General features: G+C 58.8%; 1 protein-coding gene across 14 annotated transcripts in view; it reads left to right on the top strand.

The window, feature by feature from the left end:
• PLCG1 (phospholipase C gamma 1) overlaps window positions 1–18,698 on the top strand; it is a 34,631-nt gene that overhangs the window by 6,996 nt on the left and 8,937 nt on the right. For 5 of the 14 annotated variants that reach the window (XM_085003940.1, XM_085003941.1, XM_021078388.2 and 2 more), the window contains 15 exons: window positions 12,610–12,762; window positions 12,848–12,941; window positions 13,067–13,114; window positions 15,168–15,252; window positions 15,347–15,430; window positions 15,658–15,692; window positions 15,900–15,972; window positions 16,072–16,173; window positions 16,363–16,481; window positions 16,563–16,648; window positions 16,720–16,840; window positions 17,492–17,660; window positions 18,027–18,149; window positions 18,229–18,330; window positions 18,410–18,597. In XM_085003940.1, the coding sequence (XP_084860066.1) occupies window positions 12,610–12,762; window positions 12,848–12,941; window positions 13,067–13,114; window positions 15,168–15,252; window positions 15,347–15,430; window positions 15,658–15,692; window positions 15,900–15,972; window positions 16,072–16,173; window positions 16,363–16,481; window positions 16,563–16,648; window positions 16,720–16,840; window positions 17,492–17,660; window positions 18,027–18,149; window positions 18,229–18,330; window positions 18,410–18,597 (1,582 nt within the window). Of the gene's footprint in view, window positions 1–1,425; window positions 1,776–7,139; window positions 9,009–9,089; window positions 12,763–12,847; window positions 12,942–13,066; window positions 13,115–15,167; window positions 15,253–15,346; window positions 15,431–15,657; window positions 15,693–15,899; window positions 15,973–16,071; window positions 16,174–16,362; window positions 16,482–16,562; window positions 16,649–16,719; window positions 16,841–17,491; window positions 17,661–18,026; window positions 18,150–18,228; window positions 18,331–18,409; window positions 18,598–18,698 lie in introns of those variants that run through there. The other 9 variants (XM_085003943.1, XM_085003948.1, XM_085003942.1 and 6 more) reach the window with 6 other exon arrangements.

Raw genomic sequence — 18,698 nt, forward strand, 5'->3', positions numbered from 1 at the left:
GGCGCTCTGGGTGCCCTGAGAGGGCCTTTCCAGGACCCTGATGACAAGTGCATGCATTGTTCCTCCTGTGGTTATTGTGGGCTCATCTCCTGCGTTAGGCACATGGGACCGGACGTGATCACTCCAGCCTCTCACTTGTTCACTGTGGCAGTAGATCTGTAGCCTAGTATGCTTTCCATGTCACCATCGCTACTCTTTTCTTAAAAAAAAAAAGCTTGAGAAGTGAGGCAGACTGAACAAGTGAGATGCCACTTGTGCTTCCCTGGCTTTGGACTCTGGCATGTACTGATGTGCCAGGCACATCAGTGACGTCTGGTGGTAAACAGAAAGGTTAAGGCGTACACACAGCCAGAAAGGACCTAGACAGCCAGACAGAAAAGCTCATGATGGGGTCCGGGAGTGGTGCTGTGAAGGAAGCAAGCCTGAGGCCCCTCTGTCAGTCTGGAGAGGTGAGGGTGTGCTGTGTTGATCGCAGAGGCAGATACTGAGGCCCCTCTCCCGTAGGCTGCGTGTGTATGTCGTGGCAAGCCACTCCACTGTTTCTGGAGAGTGGCCTTGGCAGCTCTGGGTTGGCCTGGTGCGGAGCCTGAACACACTGGGTGGATTAGGCTGGAGGGGATTTGGAGGAAGGAGGCTGGGGACGAATGGGGCACAGGGTGCAGTGTGGGTGGCTCTGCTGTCGTGGCAGATAGAACGCTGCCTGTGTAGGTCAAGAGGCTGCCTTTGATATGGGGAGCTTTGTGTTCAGACTCTGAGGTGTTAGTGCTGTGCCCTTGCCTAATTGTCATCTCTCTACCGTCACCCCAACACACGTATCCCTGCATGAGCTGCCCCCAAGCCTAGTGTCTCGTGGCCACAGCTTCCTGCCATCACCCCAGCGTTAGAGCCTCTCATCACAGCTGGGTGTGCTGGGGCCTCCAGGGGAGTGGGGCCTGTGGCTGCCTGGAAGGCCTTCCGAGAGTGTATGTTGGGGGGGGGGGTCCCTGAATACTCTGTGCTGGGGGAGAGGCAGCAGGGATGCAGGCGGTGGCTTGGGGAGGCTGAGGGTCCAGGAGATGCAGCTCGGAGAGCCTCCTCTGGCACTCCTGCCCCAGCCCTTGATGTTCTCGCTCTCCTCCTGGGAAGACCGTTCCCCTTGAGGAGGTGCGTGGCGGGCCTTTGAGAGGCTGCAGTGGCTGAGTGCCCAAGCACAAGGACTAGCTCTCTCCCCCCACTCGTCACCTCCCAGGAACCGGGCCCATTCTGGGGGAAGCAGGGAGGGCTCCTTTTTATAGCCCCATGTAGGCTTTGTGTATAGGCTCTGCTGCTTCCTTCCGGGCCCTTCCTGGTGTTGGCCGGTGGCCCTGGCTTCAGCGAGACTCAGGATGCAGAATAAACGGGGCAGGGCTTTCTCCTGCAGGAGACTGGCATCTCCCTTGCTGAGCCAGGCCTGGCACAGGGCAGCTGGGGTTAGGAAGCAAGAAGAGGAGGTGACCCTGTCCTCAATCCTGGGAAACTTGTGATCTGGAACATACAGAAAGCCCTGAAAGCCCGGGGCCGGCAGGAGCCGGTTGTGCCTAAAATGCTGTCCGCTGAGCTCGGGATGGAATAGCCTGCTCCTGTGGGTCCCTACCCCACTGGCTGGCATGCCGGCCTTGTTAGAGGATCTGCAGGAAGGCTCTGAGGTGCGTGGGAGCAAGGAGTGGGCGGCCCGACCAAAGCTCCTGGCCCCAGCGGCGGACAGCTGACCAGAGTGGTGAGGAGTTCGGCCGAGAAGAGCTTGGCCACTTGTTTGTGTGAGATCTAATTCTAACTCGGCAGGGGTGGGCCGTTCAAGTTGGGGTTGGCTTCCTGTTTTCCTGGACACCTGGGGATATGGCCGAGCTGAAATGTCCTGAGGGAAGTGGTTGTTTAAGGGGTGCCCCCAGTCCGCAGTGTCCTTAGTTTGGCCTCACCCATGGGGGCCGAAGGGCACTGGCCGTGCTGGGACTCTGGCTGTGTAGCCGTGGGTGTGTGGTGGGTGAATTCTAACCCCAGGGGATTGAGTGACTGCAGCCTCAGGCCCAGAGACTGTGGGCCAAGTTCATGGAGTGACTAACCTTAGGAAGGAGGGGAGGAGTTGGCCACAGGTCCCAAAGCCTTCTCCGCCTCCCTGAGGGCAGGAGGGCAGCTGGGGCAACGGGGCCTCTCTCAGGCTCTGGGGACCCCTTCCTCCTGCTCATCCTCAGCTGTTGGGAGGCAGCTCTCCTCGTGCTAGTCGGTGTGGTGTGTCTGTGTTCACTCCTCAGTTCCTCACTGGGACTGTGGAGCCCTTCACTCCACCAGGGCGGTTAGGAAAGGTAGCATACATCGCTTTGCCAGGGACCACTCAGGGCGCCTTGAGGCCAGCACCAGAATAGGGGGAAAGAACCCTCCAGTGAGCACACTGGGGCCCAGACTGTTCCCATGAGGGTGACCTGGTCCCCGGCCAGAGAACTGGCCTGCACTGGAAGGGCCTACACTCCAGGCTGGATGGGAGGCGAGGTGGCAGCTCTCAGCACCAGGGGAGGTGAGGCCAGGAGCTGTCTTAAGAGGGTGGAACTCGGGAATTCAGATCAGGAAGGGGAAGCCCCAGGGTGGCCGCCCCTCTCAGCAGGGCAGGTGATTTCGAAGAATCGGAGCTGGGCTTCCTGGGGAGGCAGTGAGTGGGTGTTCCCTGTCACCTTACGCAGTGAGGTCAGAGGCTGGGTCACACACCGGGGCCTTGGCTCCCCAGGAGAGTGGCTTGGCTTGGGCTGGTGTGGCCCAAAGAGAGTGGCCCGGTGCTGAGGGCCAAGCAGCGCTAAACTGGGGGAGCTGGGTGGGTGTGTGGAAGAGGGCGGCTGAGTGAGCAGGCCTGTGAGTTCATGACCCTATTTTTGTTCAGAGCATCTTTGGCGTCCTAGTCAAGGTTGACTGTTGGGGGTTAGGGGTTGGCCCCATGGCTCTCCCCAAGAGTGAGCAGGGCCCGTGGTGGCAGTAACACAGAAGCTGAAGCCGCGGGGAGCCAGGGCGGGGTGGTGAGATGGCATGGGGGTTGGCAAGCTCCACTGGGGAAGGTCCACGCCAACCCCTTTCCACCTCAGCCCCATCACTTGACCCCAGCCAGAGGCCTTATCGTCTCCTTTCGGGAGGGAGGGCCCAGATTTTTTTTCTCTCTTCCCCAGCACAGTCCATTTCCTGCTAGTCACGGGGGCACGGACACCAGTGGGCATGGTTCATGCCTTCAAGGAGCTCACACTCCGGTGTCAGATAGCCTGAAATATACACAGTTCCCATTCCTCTGGGTGCTTGGTGCTTATGGTTGTGACTCATACAAGTAAAGCCGGTAGGACTTGTTCAAGAATTAGATTGGAGGGTGTTGAGAGAAGATGCTGAGGATGATTCTGAAGAGTCCAGTTTATGCACCTCTTTGGAAGTGATGCTGTTAGCTGACCTAAGAGGTGTGGCAAGAGGCCTGGTTTGGGGAGAGAAGTCAGCATGTTTGGTTTTGAGGGGTTGACTTTGAGGTGAGCAGGGGGAGACAGCAAGTAGGAATTTGTATTGAAGGGTCTGGAGCTTAGAGTTGGGGACTAGGCTAGAGCTATGTTTGTGAATTGTCTGCGGTTGGTAGTACAGCTGTGGGCACGGATGGCACTGACTGGGGAGCAGGTGGAGCATCGGGAGAGGAGAGGACGTTGGCCTGGGCATCAACAAAGGTCCAAGTGTAGAGGGGCTAGCCCTGGAGCCCAAGAAGAACCAGGAAACCAGGAGAGGTTGTGGGAAGTCAAGGACAGCTTCCGGCAGGAGAGAAGGTGTAGTCAACGTGCGGGTGGCCCTGAGGGTCAGGAGAGAGGAGGCTGGAGAAGTGACTTGTGCTCAGTACTCTGGCTCCCCAGGCAGCCTGAATGGGGAGCATTTCATTGGGCCTTTCGAGATCCTGGACACCCCGGGACTCGGCCCTCCTGGGCCCCCAGCCTCCCCTCTGTAGCCAGTACATCTAGAAAGAACTCGGGCAGCACCGGCCTGCGGGCGAGCAGAGGTCAGTGTGCAAAGGACTGCCCGGAGAGTCCTCTGGGCTCAGGCAGAGAGGCTGGGGCCAGCCCCTCGTCCTCGCTGCCACTGTTCCCTCGGGTGTTGACGGCTGGCAGAGGCCCCCCTTCCCGCCCCCTCATCCATCCGAACCCCCTTTCCCCCAAACAGCCACACTGCAGCATCGATGCCTTGGCCTCCGTGATCCCCTCTGGTGGACCTGAGTCGAGCGGCCCCCCAGACCTGCCGCCTGCAGACAGGGTGGTCCGTGGCTTCCCGAGGCCAGCTGCTCACTTTCTCTGGCTCTCAGAGCCACAGACACCTCCCTGTTGTTCCACTCTTTGCAGGACCTTGTGTTTATCTGCTTCCCCATCTGTTTCCTCCACGGGCAGGGGCTTTCTCAGGGGCAGGAACTCCAAAGCCTTATTGATCTCTGTTTACCCAGGACCCACCCCGGGGCCCGACGTGGAGTGGACAGATGCCTAGTACACGTTTAATCAGTGATGGCATAAAAGAGTAAGCCCAGCAGACAGCTGCCCATCTCTCTCCCAGCTTTGAGTCCCCTGGGCGGGGCCCCCTTGCCCTTCCTTCCTTTGAGGCCAGGGCATGCTGTTCCCACCTCTGAAATGGGTGGGATTAGTCTTACATCCTAGGAAAGAGGGCCGCCTGCCTGGACAGTGTGAAGGCTTGCTGGGGCTGCCCTGCTCTTTCTTTGCAAACCCGATGTCAGGGGTGGCTGCCCCTGTGGGACCACTGCAGAGGGCCCCAGTTGTATCATGAACCACCACCAATCACACTGAGACCCTTTGGAGCCTCCATTTCCTCATTGCTCCAAAGAGGAGTTTCACCTTGAATCTGAACTCCAGATGATTCATGAACTGGCAAGGATCCTTTACAGCTGTGACCTGAAGCAGTTAGGATGTAGGGGTGCAGGGTCCTGTGTGGGAGGATCCCACAGATCCCCATCCAGCTGTCTGATTGGCATTTTCCTGTTTATCAAGGTGGGAGAGGGGCCAGCTGCTCTTCAGGTGTTTGGGAAACAGTGATGGATGAGCCCCAGCTGGATCAAGTGCTGAGCTCTGCCCTGGGTGTGCGGCCAGGGTTTCCCTGTTGCATCCTGGGAAGGGGTTTGGTCCTCTGTGCGCTGCTGGTCTGGTTTGAAGATGCTGCTGCACAAGAGTGGGAAGGAGATAAGCCCCAGCCTCACCTTCTCTTTGCTGCTTGAACCTGTGACCCTGGGTTTCTGAGCCTGGATCCTCGTCCTTTGTAAATGGGAGGTTGAGAGCTACCACCCCTCAGCTCTCACCTTCCTCCCTGGGAGCTGCTCCTGACTTTCAGTTGGAAAGTGGAGCAGGGCGGGGGTAGGGGAGGGAGTTTCACGCCTTCCAGTCCTGGGCAATAGGCCACCTGCATGGAAATTGCTGGCCATCCCAGGCCCTGCTGCATCAGGTTTCTTTCCCACCTGTGCCTCAGTTCTGTCTTGTTTCCTCTCTGGCCCCCACCATACTTCTCCTTTGGAGCTGTGAACCTGTGTGTTCCTTCAAAGCTGTATGTTCTCAGCTGGTCCAGGCTCCCTGGGATGCAGAGCGGAGCTCCCTGTGTAGGGCAGCAGAGGTGCACAGCCAGGAATCAACTGATTGCCACTGCTTCCTTTTGTGGCTTCCTATCTCCATCTCAGCATCCTCTGGGGGGGACAGCTCAGCCCTACTTGTGTTACCTTGGGTCCTGGGTGTGGAGTTTCTTTAGAAAGTGGTGCAGGAGGTGGCTGAGTTGAGGAGTGGGGGCTGGAAATGGCCCATCTGTGTGGCCCAAACTGTGTGTAGAGAAGCTGTTATTGAGAGAGCATTTTGGGGAAGATCTGTTCAAGTCTCCCCACCTCTGGGACCGCTCTTTTGCATCTTCTGGGCATGTTGCTCAGGGAGCTCTGCCTCTTCTCATTTGTTTTCTCCAAAGGGTCATTAGCTTCCAGTGGTTCCCACTGGTTGCAAGAACCTTTGTGCAGGAACTTACCAGTAGTCTCAGATTGCCCTGGTCCCCAGGGGCCACGTCATCCCCAACTGTGCCTGGTCCTTCTTTCTTCTGTCCATTTGGTCACGTCACTGACCACTGCATTTGCATATTGGTGGTTATTCCTTAGCTTTTATTGTCCCACTGCACCACCTTCATCCAGGAAGTCATCCCTGGTACCATCTTTGAGCATTATCTATGGCCTCTTAGATAATTAGCTCTGGAATCTAACTCTCATGAATTTGTTCCTGCTTTAAGCACTCTGTAAGCATTCTCAGGCCTCCCCAGGGATCTGGGTTTGGGGAGTGGAAAGTAGAGGCAGACAGGCCAGTGGACCTGACACCAGGAGGCACTAGACAGTGTGTCCAGAGTTGGAGAGCACCAAGTGTGCCACTGGCACGGGCCTGATGGAGATGTAAGTGAGAAGGTGGGCCTGGCACATGCAGGGGCTCAGAGGTAGGAGCCGGGAGCTGATGCGGGGCTGGGGTCTATGGGTCTCATGGCCTTGATTAGACTTGGACCCTTTTGAAGAGGGCTGGGCGTCCATATCCCAGAGGGGGGACAATAAAAGCCCCAGGGGGAGGGACCTGTCTAGGTAGTACTCACTTACTTTTTTCAAGCTCTCTAGATTTTTTTATTTTTTATTTTATTTTATTTTTTGTTTTTTCTAGGGCCGCACCTGTGGCATATGGAGGTTCCCAGGCTAGGGGTTCAGTTGGAGGTGTTGCCACTGGCCTATGCCAGAGCCATAGCAACTCGGGATCCAAGCCGCGTTTTCGACCTACACCACAGCTCACGGCAACGCCGGATCCTTAACCCACTGAGCGAGGCCAGGGATCGAACCTGCAACCTCATGGTTCCTAGTCAGATTTGTTAACCACTGCGCCACGACGGGAACTCCTCTCTATGTTTTTTGAAAACTTTCATATTCATTATGAGTTACCATTTTTTTAAGGTGTTAAAATGTATTTACAGGCATTTTTATACTGTTAATTTCTATTGCAGTTTCCAACAATTATCTTATGCACTTTTTAAAGAGGAAATTCTCCTAAGGGTAATATTTCAATGAACATTTGTTTTCATGTCCAGAAATTTGTGATATGTACCATTTCCCCTTTTTTTTTTTTTTTTTTTTTTTTTTTTTTTTTTTTTTTTTTTGTGGTGGTGCTGGTGGTTTCCTTGGTCGTATCTTCATCATATGAGGGTTTAAATTTCAGTATGTCCTCTTGTCCCTTTCTAGCACAATCACTTTCCTGGCTCTTATCTCCTTGACACCTTGCCATAGGCCAGTGAAGGAGGTGCCAGGTGCAGTGATCCCATTTTGCAGATGAGGGAGGTGCAGAGGTGGGGCTGTGCCTCCTGCCCACCCTGCCAGTGATTTTGCTGCGCACTTTCTCCTGGCCTGATGCATGGAGGAGCCAATAGCTTTGGGAGACTTCTGTGTAGAACTGTTTGGCAGGTGGCTGCATTGAGGGCAGGGGATCCTAGGACACAGATTCCTGACTGAGAAGCTCCGGTCTGATTTAAGGTTGTGGGTTTCCCTACCACGACCTGCCATACTCAGGGCAGGCTTGGCTGGCTCTCGGGGGCCAGGCTCAGTAAGGAACCCTGAAAAAGGGTCAGTGCTTCCCCCCTTGCCCCCCATTTTCTCTTCCCTGGGGTTCCTGTTGTCCTGGGGCTCTGCCTGGTGCACAGGAATGCCGCGCCTGTGCACAGCCCCGCAGTGGTCGTCCCCAGGCCCTGAACAGGAGAAGGGCCCGCTGTCTGAGAGGGGTGGGGAGCAGGATTCTGAGACAGGAAGCAGCCCTACCTCCAGAGGAGCCTGGTGCAGACAGGCCCTATGGTCACTGTCCTCTGCCCCTTCCTAGGCTCCAGGCTGGCTGCCGTTGAGCTTGTCCCCTTCACAGCACCGTCTCCTCGCCCCACCTAGTAGTAGGCTGGGTGCCGTGGCAGGGGACGGGGCCTGCTGTGCTAGCAGAGAGGCGAAGCTGGCTCTGAGAGCAGCAGTACCTTCAGTTCTGTGGTTCAGGTGAGGAAACTGAGGCTCCTAAAGAAAGTGACTGGATTGTCCTGAAGGCAGTTGCTCTCCAGGCCTGGGTCTGCTGACCTAGGTTCCCCGCTCTAATCTCTGTGGCCTCAGGCAAGGGAGTCTATCCCTGGGCCTGGAGGAGGGAAGCAAGGGTCTTTGGTTTTGCAAATTCAGCCTGTGGCCCTCTGCCTCATTGCTTAGAGCTGGCCCCTGTGCCAGGCAGTGAGCAAGTTTCCCTCTGCGTAAAAACCAGAACAAAGCCAGTCTGAGGTTGGGGCTGTCAGTACAGGTCAAGGCTGCCTCTCTTGGGGATATCTGTGTATAGTTCTCTGTCTGCGTGTGAAGGGTTTATGGGAGGCCTCCTTCCCACTGAAGCCCTCACTTTATCCACAAGCTAGGTTGAGAGGAGAGAGACTTGCTCGAGGCCAGAGCTGTATGCTTGGAAACAGGATTTGAAACTTTGTGATTTTGGATCTACCAGTGTCCTGTTCTGGTACCAGTGTATGCGAGGTGGGGGTGCAGGGCCTGCGAGTGTCAGCAGATGTGTGGGTGGGGTACTGTGGGTGCAGCAGGCCCGGTGCTGAGGCTCAGGCAGCAGCCTCTGGCTTAGAGCAAGTCCATGTGCACTGAGGTGAAGTCAGAGGCCCCACGGGCCCCTCCTTCCCCAGTGCCCCATCCCTGCGGCACCCCTTTTGGAGCTGGGGAAATGGCTGCTTGGGTTCTTTTCCTTGGGCTGAGGCTGCCGTGGGCGAGTTCTACCTCGCCCGGGTTTGGGCTTGCCTACAGCCAAGCCCTGGCAGTGGCCACAGTCATCTCCCCTGCTGCTGGCTCAGATGGGCCCTGGGTCGATGGCACTAGGCACACAGCAGGGGCTTCAGCCTTCCCTAGAACCGCCAGCTCCCGGCAGGACCCTTATGCAGCCCTGTGAGGTAGGAGGAAGCCCCATTTTACAGTTGGGAAACAGGCTGAAGGAGCATGAGGCTGCCCAGGACCACGGAGCTAAAACTTAAGATCTGTGTAGTTCTCCTCTGCCAGGCCTGGGCAGCCTTCAGGAAGGGGTGGTCAGGGCAGACTTCCTGGAGGAGGGGGAGGAGACAGCCTGGCATGTGAGGCCAGTCCCTGGCCCAGGTGGTCCCTCACTAGCCCAGAGCCTCTGGAGAAGGGCTGGTCTGTCCGCTTCTTCCCAAGAGTCTGTGTGCCCCTCACCGCCCAGGCAGCTCGTCTTATCCCTGTCCACCCTGGCCTTGCTTGGTGTGGTGATGTCCACGCCACTCCTGAAGCCAGGGAGCCTCTGCGTGGGCCTCGGGGACCTGGTCCTTGGAGGGATAAGCTCTCCCTGGCTTCGGGTGGGCTGAGCTGGCTGGGGTGTGCCAGTGGAACCCAGGCCCTCTCGGGCTTGGGTGAGCGTGGCGCTGGGCCTTTGTCATAAACGAAGCCCTATTCACTTGGGCTGCACATCAGGTGGGCCCCTGGCTGTGGGATCCTGCCTGTGTCCTCAGAGCTCCCTGTGCCCCCATCTCAGGCCTAGCCAGGACTTCCCAGGACCTCCCAGTACTGCTGGCTTTTCTTCTTCCTGTGTCCCTTGAATGTTGTCCGTGGCTCTGCATGGGAATGACTGCTAGGTCATGGGTCTCCAGCTTCTCTAAGCTCTAAGTTCTCCCCTCCCCAAGCTCCCAGGTCCAATGAGGGTCTTTCTTCCTGACCTTCCTGTCCCGCTGCAGGTCCGACCCAGACTATACTGGGGGGTAGGGGGCTCCACTCCCCAAAACTAGGGCCGAGGCCATGCCTGTCCCAGGGAGTCTTCTCCCCTTGATGGCAGTCCCTGGGCGACCCATCCTGGCTCTCAGAAGAGGACGCTGCTGTATTTATTCTGGGAGGTAGGAGGGTTGAGGGGAGGTGGGAGGTTGTACAGGATGCGGCTTTTAAGAACCTGGTAGAGCCTGTCACCCCGGTGTCGTGTTGTTTAGGCCCTGCTGTTGGCTTGATGGACTTGGAGGTATCAGGGCCAGGCTGGCATCTCCAGTGAGGTGAAGTGCAAGGGGGCCTGGTGTGGCCAGCAGGAGCCTGGGAGACATGGGCGCCTGGCCCAGAGCTGCTCTCTGCCTACCTGGCCCCTGTCTTGGGTGGGGGCCTCATTTGCCTCCAGACTAGTCCCGGTGGAAATTACTCAAGAGCACAGGGCAGGAGACCACAGGGTCACCTAGGACCCGCTGGCAGTGTGTTTTGTGTGTGTGTGTGTGTGTGTGTGTGTGTGTGTGTGGCATCCACGCATGGAGTGGCTGCAGGTGGCTTGGCAGTGGGCTTCAGACTGACCCTGTAGCTGCCTGCCAGCTGGTAGCCGCGTCGTGGACTGGCAGGCAGCTGTGTAGAAGGGCCCAGGCTGTGGATCTCGCAGGCCATGTTGGCCCGTGTGCGTTGTGTGAGGTTGTATGACTGTGTGAGAGGTGTGGGAGGGGGCTGACAGCAGCTCTGCACCGGAAAAGCATGCTGGTTTCTGTTTCAAAGGGCAGGGTTTGTGGTTATTCTGCAGTTTCTGATCTGGGCATTTCCCCTGTTCGACTCCTCCTTCCATCCTTGGGAAGGAACCCTGTCTTCTTGGCTGGGTCTTTGTGACCCAGTCTCCCCCCTCCCCCTCTGTTTCTGCCTGAGCATAACTCCTCATTTTGAAAACTCGACTCCCATTTTGCTACCCCTCCCCCTGCTGGTGTGTCTGCTTTTTTTCTTTGTTTGTTCAGTCATTCAGCAAGCACTGGACCACCCCGCCTGGCCTGGGGGAGATGAAGAACTAACATACTGAGATGTCAAGGGTGTGATTAGGCAGGAGGGAGATTCCAAGTTGGGTCTTTGATGGCAGAGAATGGAGCCTGGGAGGCAGACAATTTCCCACTGGGGACCAGAGCAAAATGGGGGACAGGAAAGACAGCTCTACTTGCTCTTGGTCCAGCTTAGTTTGGATGGAGCAGAGACAACAGGAGGGCAGAAGCGGCAGTGAATCTCTGAGACCCATCATAAAAGGGCTCGGAGGCCAGAGAAGGAGCATCCTCGGGAGGGATCAGAACAATGTCTTAGATTCAGAGGCTCAGGGAGGATGGCTGGTGGGAACTGGCGGGCAGGACAGCTGGCAGGAAAGCAGGGGCTTTCAGCTGGAGGACCAGGCCTGAAGGGGCTGCTGAGGGCACAGGAGCAGGGCCCAGGTCGAACTGGTGATGTTTTGGCCAGGGCCCTGGGCTGTTGGACCTGGGATAGGTGGCGCACAGCTGTGGCAGGAAGAGGGCCTAGGGACTGGGCTCCTTAGGACATTCCAGCCAGGGTGGTAGGCACTTGGGCCTGGGAGGGCTCTGGGGATGGAGACGAGCCAGGCGGCACATGGGCACTGCTCCTGGCTGCACATCTTCCAGGCCAGTCTGAGTTGAGAGCCTTTGAAGAGGCTCAAGAGCCAAAAGGGAGCTCACAGTCATTTCTGGTGGCTAAGCCAGGCCTCTCCTTGTTGATCTCCCTAAATCTCTTTATCTGGCCTCTGTGCAGGGTCGCAGCCACCACCAGGGGACAGTGTGAGTGTGCAGCCAGGGCCCTCTCCACGCCTGGGGTCACAACCTGCACGTCTGCTCAGACTGCCCGTGTGGACCGAAGACTGATGGGGGAGTAGAGGGGGAGTGCCACCTGCTGGGTTGGGCACTCTGGGAGGTCAGGGCTTAGAGCTGAGCAGCGCCTCACGGTGGAAGCAGTGGGGTCAGAGCGGTTGCCACTCTGCTGAGGCCACGTAGCTAAGTAAGGTGCAGTGGACTGGATTCTGGTCCCAGCCAGCCCACCCCTAGGGCCCAGGCAGGTCTCTTCTGCCGTTCTGCCTTCTAGAGAAATTCCGTCACGCCCTTTGTTCTAGAGATGGCAAAACCGATGGAGAGAAGTTAAATGAGTCACTCGGTGTCATCTCTGAGTTGGTGCCTCCCCAGGCTGGTCATCTGCCGCTCTGGCCCGGGTGCCTCCCCAGGCTGTGTTGTGTGAGCTGGGCCCCAGAAGGCCAGGGTGGGAGCCGTCCAAGGGCAGCTGCTGCTCTTGCTGAGACCCGCTCAGGGGTGTCTCGAGGGTGGCTCTCAGGCTGCACGGTTCTCTTGGCCCAATCCCGTCTTCCTCCTGTGCAACCTGAGACCCAGCCCTACCCTTGAACTTAACCATTCGGTTTGCTTACTTTTGTGTCGAGAACTGGTCCTCACACAATGGCCTTGGGTCCCCATTTCTCTTTCTTGAGTCCAGCTCTCATCCAGGTCAGAGTGACCCTCCTATATTGTCACCAAGGGAAGGTTCCTGGGCTGGAGCTTCCTGTTCCCCCAGACAGCTTTTCGCCTAGACCCCTCAGCTCTCTGCAGAACTCTGCCCTTAGCCTCAGCCCAGCTTTCCTCCACCGCTCAGTGGGACTGAGTGGTCTTGGGTCTGCCCCCTGGGAGTGTCTCTCCTTGTGGTCCCTCCCTGAGGGGACTGTGGGATTGAGTGGGGAGACAGGCTGCCCTCATTTCAGTGCTGACCCTGGCAGCCCCAGCCCGGCCTTGGCCTCTTCCCTGCCTTCCTAGTTGACATTCGCGAAATCAAGGAGATCCGCCCAGGGAAGACCTCCCGGGACTTTGATCGATACCAAGAGGATCCTGCTTTTCGACCAGACCAGTCACACTGCTTTGTCATCCTGTATGGAATGGAATTCCGCCTGAAGACCCTGAGTCTGCAGGGTGGGTGCCCAGGGGCTGGAGGAGGGAGGGCGCTCAAGGGGAATGGCCCCCGGCCCAGGCTCAACTCCCCGCCCTCTGCTCACAGCTACCTCTGAGGACGAAGTGAACATGTGGATCAAGGGCTTGACTTGGCTGATGGAGGACACGCTGCAGGCGGCCACGCCTCTGCAGATTGAGAGGTAAGAACCAGCCCAACAGGGTTAGGGCTCTAGGGAGCAGGCAGGGACTCAGGCCTCTGTGCCCAGGGCATGCCTGCTGGTCTCCTCCCGAGCCTGGGCCTCGCTTCAGCCTTCTCTTCCTCCAGGTGGCTGCGGAAGCAGTTCTACTCAGTGGACCGGAATCGTGAGGATCGGTAGGTTCTGCGCTCTGGCTCTCGCCCAGTGGGGTGGTTTGGGGCGGCCAGGAGAGTCGCCCAGCCTCCAGGCATTGCCGGGAGAACCGGAGGACCTGCCTCAGCACGGCCAGGGGTGGGCAGGTGGTCTGGCACAAGCAGCTTCTTGCGGAAAGCTCTGATGGCCTTGGTGCAAGCTGGCGGCAGAGGCCAGGGCTCACTGCAGGTGGGAGACAGGCCGTGCAGAGCTGGCTCTGAGGGTCCTGGTGGGGTGGGGCTTCCAGGAAGCTCACAGCTTTGAGACTGTGGTGTGGCAGCCAGAGGGGCTGAGAAGAAGTGGGGGACAAAAACCAGGTGACAGGACTGCTGACAGTTGCTGGGAGAAAGATGGACAGCACAGAGGGTGTTGGAGAGAGGCGTGATATGACCTGAGTTCAGTCGCACGGGGGCAGGGCGGGGTGGAGAGCCCAGCCAGGAAGCACCTCTAACACTCTGGGTGAAGAGGCCTGGCTTGGGGTTGGGGTTAGGAAGTGGTTCAATTGGGGCTGGGCAACACTTTGAAGACAGAGCCCAGTAGGATTTCCTAACAGACTGGTTTGGGGCTGTGAGAGGTGGCCAGTGAAAGATGGCAGTGAGCTTTCTGGCTTGAGCATCTGGAAAGATGGAGCTGCCATGACTGAGGTGGGGAAGGCTGTGGGGGGAGCACCTTGGGGTGTGCGAGCACCTTGGTGTCGTGCCCTTAGCTGCTCGAATGGAGATGCTGAGCTGGTGGCTGGGTAGCATGAGTTCAGGGGAGAACTTGGGGCTGGAGATGTTACCTGGGGAACATGTAGGCAGTGTATTTCAGAAGGCCCGAGGCTGGAGTTCCTGGGGATAAGCCTAGCCAGAAAAGGGGAAGAGGGTGACTGATCCCAGGCCCAGGCGGCTCCAGCACTGGGGATTGGGGAGGTGAGGGGCTCGCCTATGGAAGCAGCCCCTGGAGAGGTGAGAGGAAGACCAGAGGGTATAGAGCTTTGGAGGCCCCGGGACTGGGAGTGGTCAGCTATGCCAGGCCTTGTCACGGCCGGGGGGGAGGACTGAGAGGTGCCCCTTGGACCTGACAGTACAGAGGTCATTGGTGATCTTGTGGCAGGCAGTGGAGGAGTGGGGCGGGGGGGACTCGGGGAATGAAAGGAGCCTGGGCAGCTACTTTAAGGCGCTGCAATGAAGAGGAGCAGAGAAAGGGCAGTAGCTGGCGAAGGAGGCAGGGCAGGCAGGTGTTTCAGGGGGAGTGATGACAACCTGCTTGTCGTGCTGATGGCAAGGAGTCCACAGGAGGATAGCCTGGTGACGCAGCAGGTTTCCCAGCCTGCCCAGTGAGGCCCCCTCCCCACTGGCCCACCTCCTAGGTGACGGGTTGGGCGAGTGCTTGCTGAACAGCGCTGGCCGATAGGACCCCTCTGTCGGGGGCATTGGGTGCTGTCTGCCAGGCCCTTGATTTCGAAGACGAGGGGTGCCAGCCACCACCTCGTAGGAGAGAAGATCCCCCCTTCCCCATCTTTCTCATCCAGCTGCCAGGCCCAGAAGTGTGTTCTGCCCCATCCTGGGGCAGAGTTCCCATAAGGTAGGTTTCTTCCCTGTCAGGCCTAGGGAGCTTCCCCCATGGCCAGTAGCGGATTTGACTGAGGATAACCCTCCTCCTCCTCCCCAGGAAGTCCCCAGTTCCTAGGCCCCCCAACCCGGGCACTGAGCTGCTGGCTCTCACAGGGCATTCCGCAGGGCTCCAGAGGGCCCTGGAGGGACTGCCTCCCTCCATCCCTGGGGGAGGGGAGGGGCCTGCAGATGGGCTCCCCTCCCCTGGCCACCCCTCTGTGCCAATCATAGGCTTCCTTTGCTCAGATGAGGAAACTGAGGCCCAGAGGAAGGAAGGGACTTCCGCTGATCACTACAGTTCTGAGCCAGCCTCACTGCCAGGACTCCAGATCCTAGAATAGTGTTGTTTACCTGTTCAGCCCCAGGTGGGTTCAGCCCACAGGTCAGAGGTCATGAGGGGGTAGTGAGGCCCCTGTCGATGTCCCCCTTTCCCTGTCCTCAGTATATCAGCCAAGGATCTGAAGAACATGCTGTCCCAGGTCAACTACCGGGTCCCCAACATGCGCTTCCTCCGAGAGCGGCTGACGGTAAGGGCCTGCGGGCCGGATGCAGGCGGGTGGGGAGGTGGGCAGTGCCGCCCCCCTGACCCGGGCCTGATTGGAAGTCCCGCTCTGCCTCCAGGAGCTGGAGCAGCGCAGCAGCGACATCACCTACGGACAGTTTGCACAACTGTACCGCAGCCTCATGTACAGCGCCCAGAAGACGGTGCTTGAGCCACCTGTCCCGAGCGCCCCACCCTGCCCTCCCACCCCAGCCCCACTTGTCTCAGCCCTGCTGCCCTGCTGCCCTGCTTGGGGGTGTTGGGGAGCTGTTTGTCCAGCTTTTGTCCTCAGGAGGCCTGCCTGTCCGATGCCCCAGCCTTTCTTCCCGAGAGCCCCTTCCCCACATGGCCTCCTGGGGCTTTTGCGCTGACCCGGTTCTTTCTCCTGCAGATGGACCTCCCCTTCCTGGAAGCCAGTACCCTAAGGTTGGGTTTGAAGTGGGGAGGTGGGGTTCTCCCAGGGCTCCATTGTCCCTCCCCTGGTTGATTCCTAATGCAGGTGGGAGGCAGGGGGTGGTGGCTGAGCCCTGCTGGACCGTTCTGGGCAGCTGTGCGCTCCCTCCAAGGGGCCCCTCGTCGTCTGTGGCCCACACTAGCCAGCTGTCTGCCAAGCGCTTGTCTTCTTTCCTGCAGGGCAGGGGAGCGGCCAGAGCTCTGCCGGGTGTCCCTTCCTGAGTTCCAGCAGTTCCTCCTCGAGTACCAGGGGGTACGGCTGGGCTGGGGTTGAGCCAGGGTGCTGGCTGAGGGGGCTGGGCACACCGCTGGCTGGAGGCCTCTCACGTGCCCTGACCTCCCTCCCCATCAGGAGCTGTGGGCTGTCGACCGGCTCCAGGTGCAGGAGTTCATGCTCAGCTTCCTCCGAGACCCCTTGCGAGAGATAGAGGAGACTTACTTCTTCCTGGACGAGGTGAGCCCTGCCTCTCACTCCCTGTCGCAGAATCAGGGAGCCGGTGGGCTGACCGGAGCCCCGCTGGGGCCTTCCCACTGTCCACTGTGCCCTCACCTGGACTGAGCACCCTCTCCTGCACCACCCTGTGCCGTGGCCCAGGGCAGGGGCTCATCATCTTCTCTCCTCTCCACATTTGTTTCTGGGCAGTTTGTCACCTTCCTGTTCTCCAAGGAGAACAGCGTGTGGAACTCGCAGCTGGATGCCGTGTGCCCAGACACCATGAACAACCCCCTTTCCCACTACTGGATCTCCTCCTCTCACAACACGTGAGTGGCCCGCTTGACCCCCTTGGCCTGACCTCAGGAGCTGGGGCTCGCCTGACCGCCCTGCCCCGCTTCCCTGTCCAGGTACCTGACCGGGGACCAGTTCTCCAGCGAGTCCTCCCTGGAAGCCTACGCCCGCTGCCTGCGGATGGGCTGCCGCTGCATTGAGTGTGCGTGGGGGCCGGCCTTGGGGGGGAAAGGGGAGGCCTGCCCGCGTGACTGTGGTCGCCTTGCTCCTCAGTGGACTGCTGGGACGGCCCAGACGGGATGCCGGTCATTTACCATGGACACACTCTGACCACCAAGATCAAGTTCTCAGACGTCCTGCACACCATCAAGGAGCACGCCTTTGTGGCCTCAGAGTGAGTGGGGTGGCTCAGCTCCAGCTCTCTCCTGGCCGCACCCCACCTTCCACCTCCTGCTGCCTGGCCTGCCAGAGCTGTGCTTCCTGCATCCTTAGCCCACCCTCTGCTTGAGGCCTTCTCCTCAGCCTGTGGTGCACAGTCAAGCTCTTCTCATCATCAAAATTACTTCCTTAGCCCTGGGCCCTGGGCCATTGTCCTGCCCACTGCTTTCCCCTCCCAACCCAGAGAATTGCCTGTGCTCCCTGTGTCTCGCTCTGCAGTTCCTGTTAGTCCTCCCAACCTGTAGTCATGGGGCTCTCCCACCTCACTGAGGGGGTCACCAGCCCCCCCCACCCCCCATGGCTAATTTGGAGGCTGCTTGTCACCTCTCCTGACCTTGGGTGTGGGATGTTTCTCTTTGCTGCTGGGACAGCCTCCGTGGTTGGACCAACTCTGGGGACGCCTGTTGGCCACAGTCCCAGCCTTTGGTTTCTGCTGCACCCATAGTGCCTCTGTGAACCCTCCCCTCCTCCTGCGGTGGCAGGGCCCGCCTCTTCTCTGGGGTGGCTCTCTGGGGAAAGGACCTCAGCCCCTAGGCTCCCAGCTCGTCTCTTGGTGAGGACGTGAGCCTTGACGCTGCAGAATGGCAGGGTCTGTATCACGCACTAGGTACCCGGTCATCCTGTCCATCGAGGACCACTGCAGCATTGCCCAGCAGAGGAACATGGCCCAGTATTTCAAGAAGGTGCTCGGGGACACGCTCCTCACCAAGCCCGTGGACATCGCGGCCGACGGGCTCCCCTCACCCAATCAGCTCAAGAGGAAGATCCTCATCAAGGTAGGGCTGGCGTTCCTGTCGTGGCGCAGTGGTAATGAACCCACCTAGGATCCATGAGGATGCGGGTTCAATCTCTGGCCTCGATCAGTGGGTTAAGGATCCCGTGTTGCAGTGAGCTGTGGTGTAGGTTGCAGACACAACCTACTGTTGTTGTGGCTGTGGTGTAGGCCGGCATCTGCAGCCCCATTTGGACCCCTAGCCTGGGCACCTCCATATGCCATGAGTGTGGCCCTAAAATAGCAAAAAAAAAAAAAAGGTAGGGCTGTGTGGGTCCCACCTCTGCTCCGGTGTCAGTCTGGGCCTGGGTGAGGGGGTGGGGCTCTGGGACCCAGGCTGGCATGCCATGTCCCGGCCTGTCCCCTGCAGCACAAGAAGCTGGCTGAGGGCAGTGCGTATGAGGAGGTGCCTACGTCTGTGATGTACTCTGAGAACGACATCAGCAACTCCATCAAGAACGGCATCCTCTACCTGGAGGACCCTGTGAACCACGTGAGGGCTGGGCCGGGCTGGGCCGGGGGCAGGGTGGCGAGAGGGCTGTCTCCACAGGCCTGGCTCCCCTCTCTTCCAGGAGTGGTATCCCCACTACTTTGTTCTGACCAGCAGCAAGATCTACTACTCAGAGGAGACCAGCAGTGACCAGGGCAACGAGGATGAGGAGGAGCCCAAGGAGGTGAGGGACTGGCCCAGGGCCGGGGGCTGGGCTGGGGTCAGGGTCATGGAGTGTCTCTGCCAGCGCCCTCCCCCTGCAGGCGAGCAGCAGCACAGAGCTGCATTCCAATGAGAAGTGGTTCCACGGGAAGCTCGGGGCGGGGCGGGACGGCCGGCACATCGCCGAGCGCCTGCTCACAGAGTACTGCATCGAGACCGGAGCCCCGGACGGCTCCTTCCTCGTGCGCGAGAGTGAGACCTTCGTGGGTGACTACACCCTCTCCTTCTGGTAAGCCTCCCTGCGCCTGCACATGTGGAGAGGGCGCCCCTGGGAACAGCCACCCTGCAGCGTGGCACAGGTGCCCGTGGGCGCACAGGCTTCCTCAACGT

Source organism: Sus scrofa, chromosome 17 (genome assembly GCF_054392235.1).
Source record: "Sus scrofa isolate SSC_HxYL_T2T_F1_AM1 chromosome 17, Sscrofa_HxYL_maternal_Yorkshire_Landrace_v2.0, whole genome shotgun sequence".
In the NCBI taxonomy this organism is placed as follows: Eukaryota; Metazoa; Chordata; class Mammalia; order Artiodactyla; family Suidae; genus Sus; species Sus scrofa.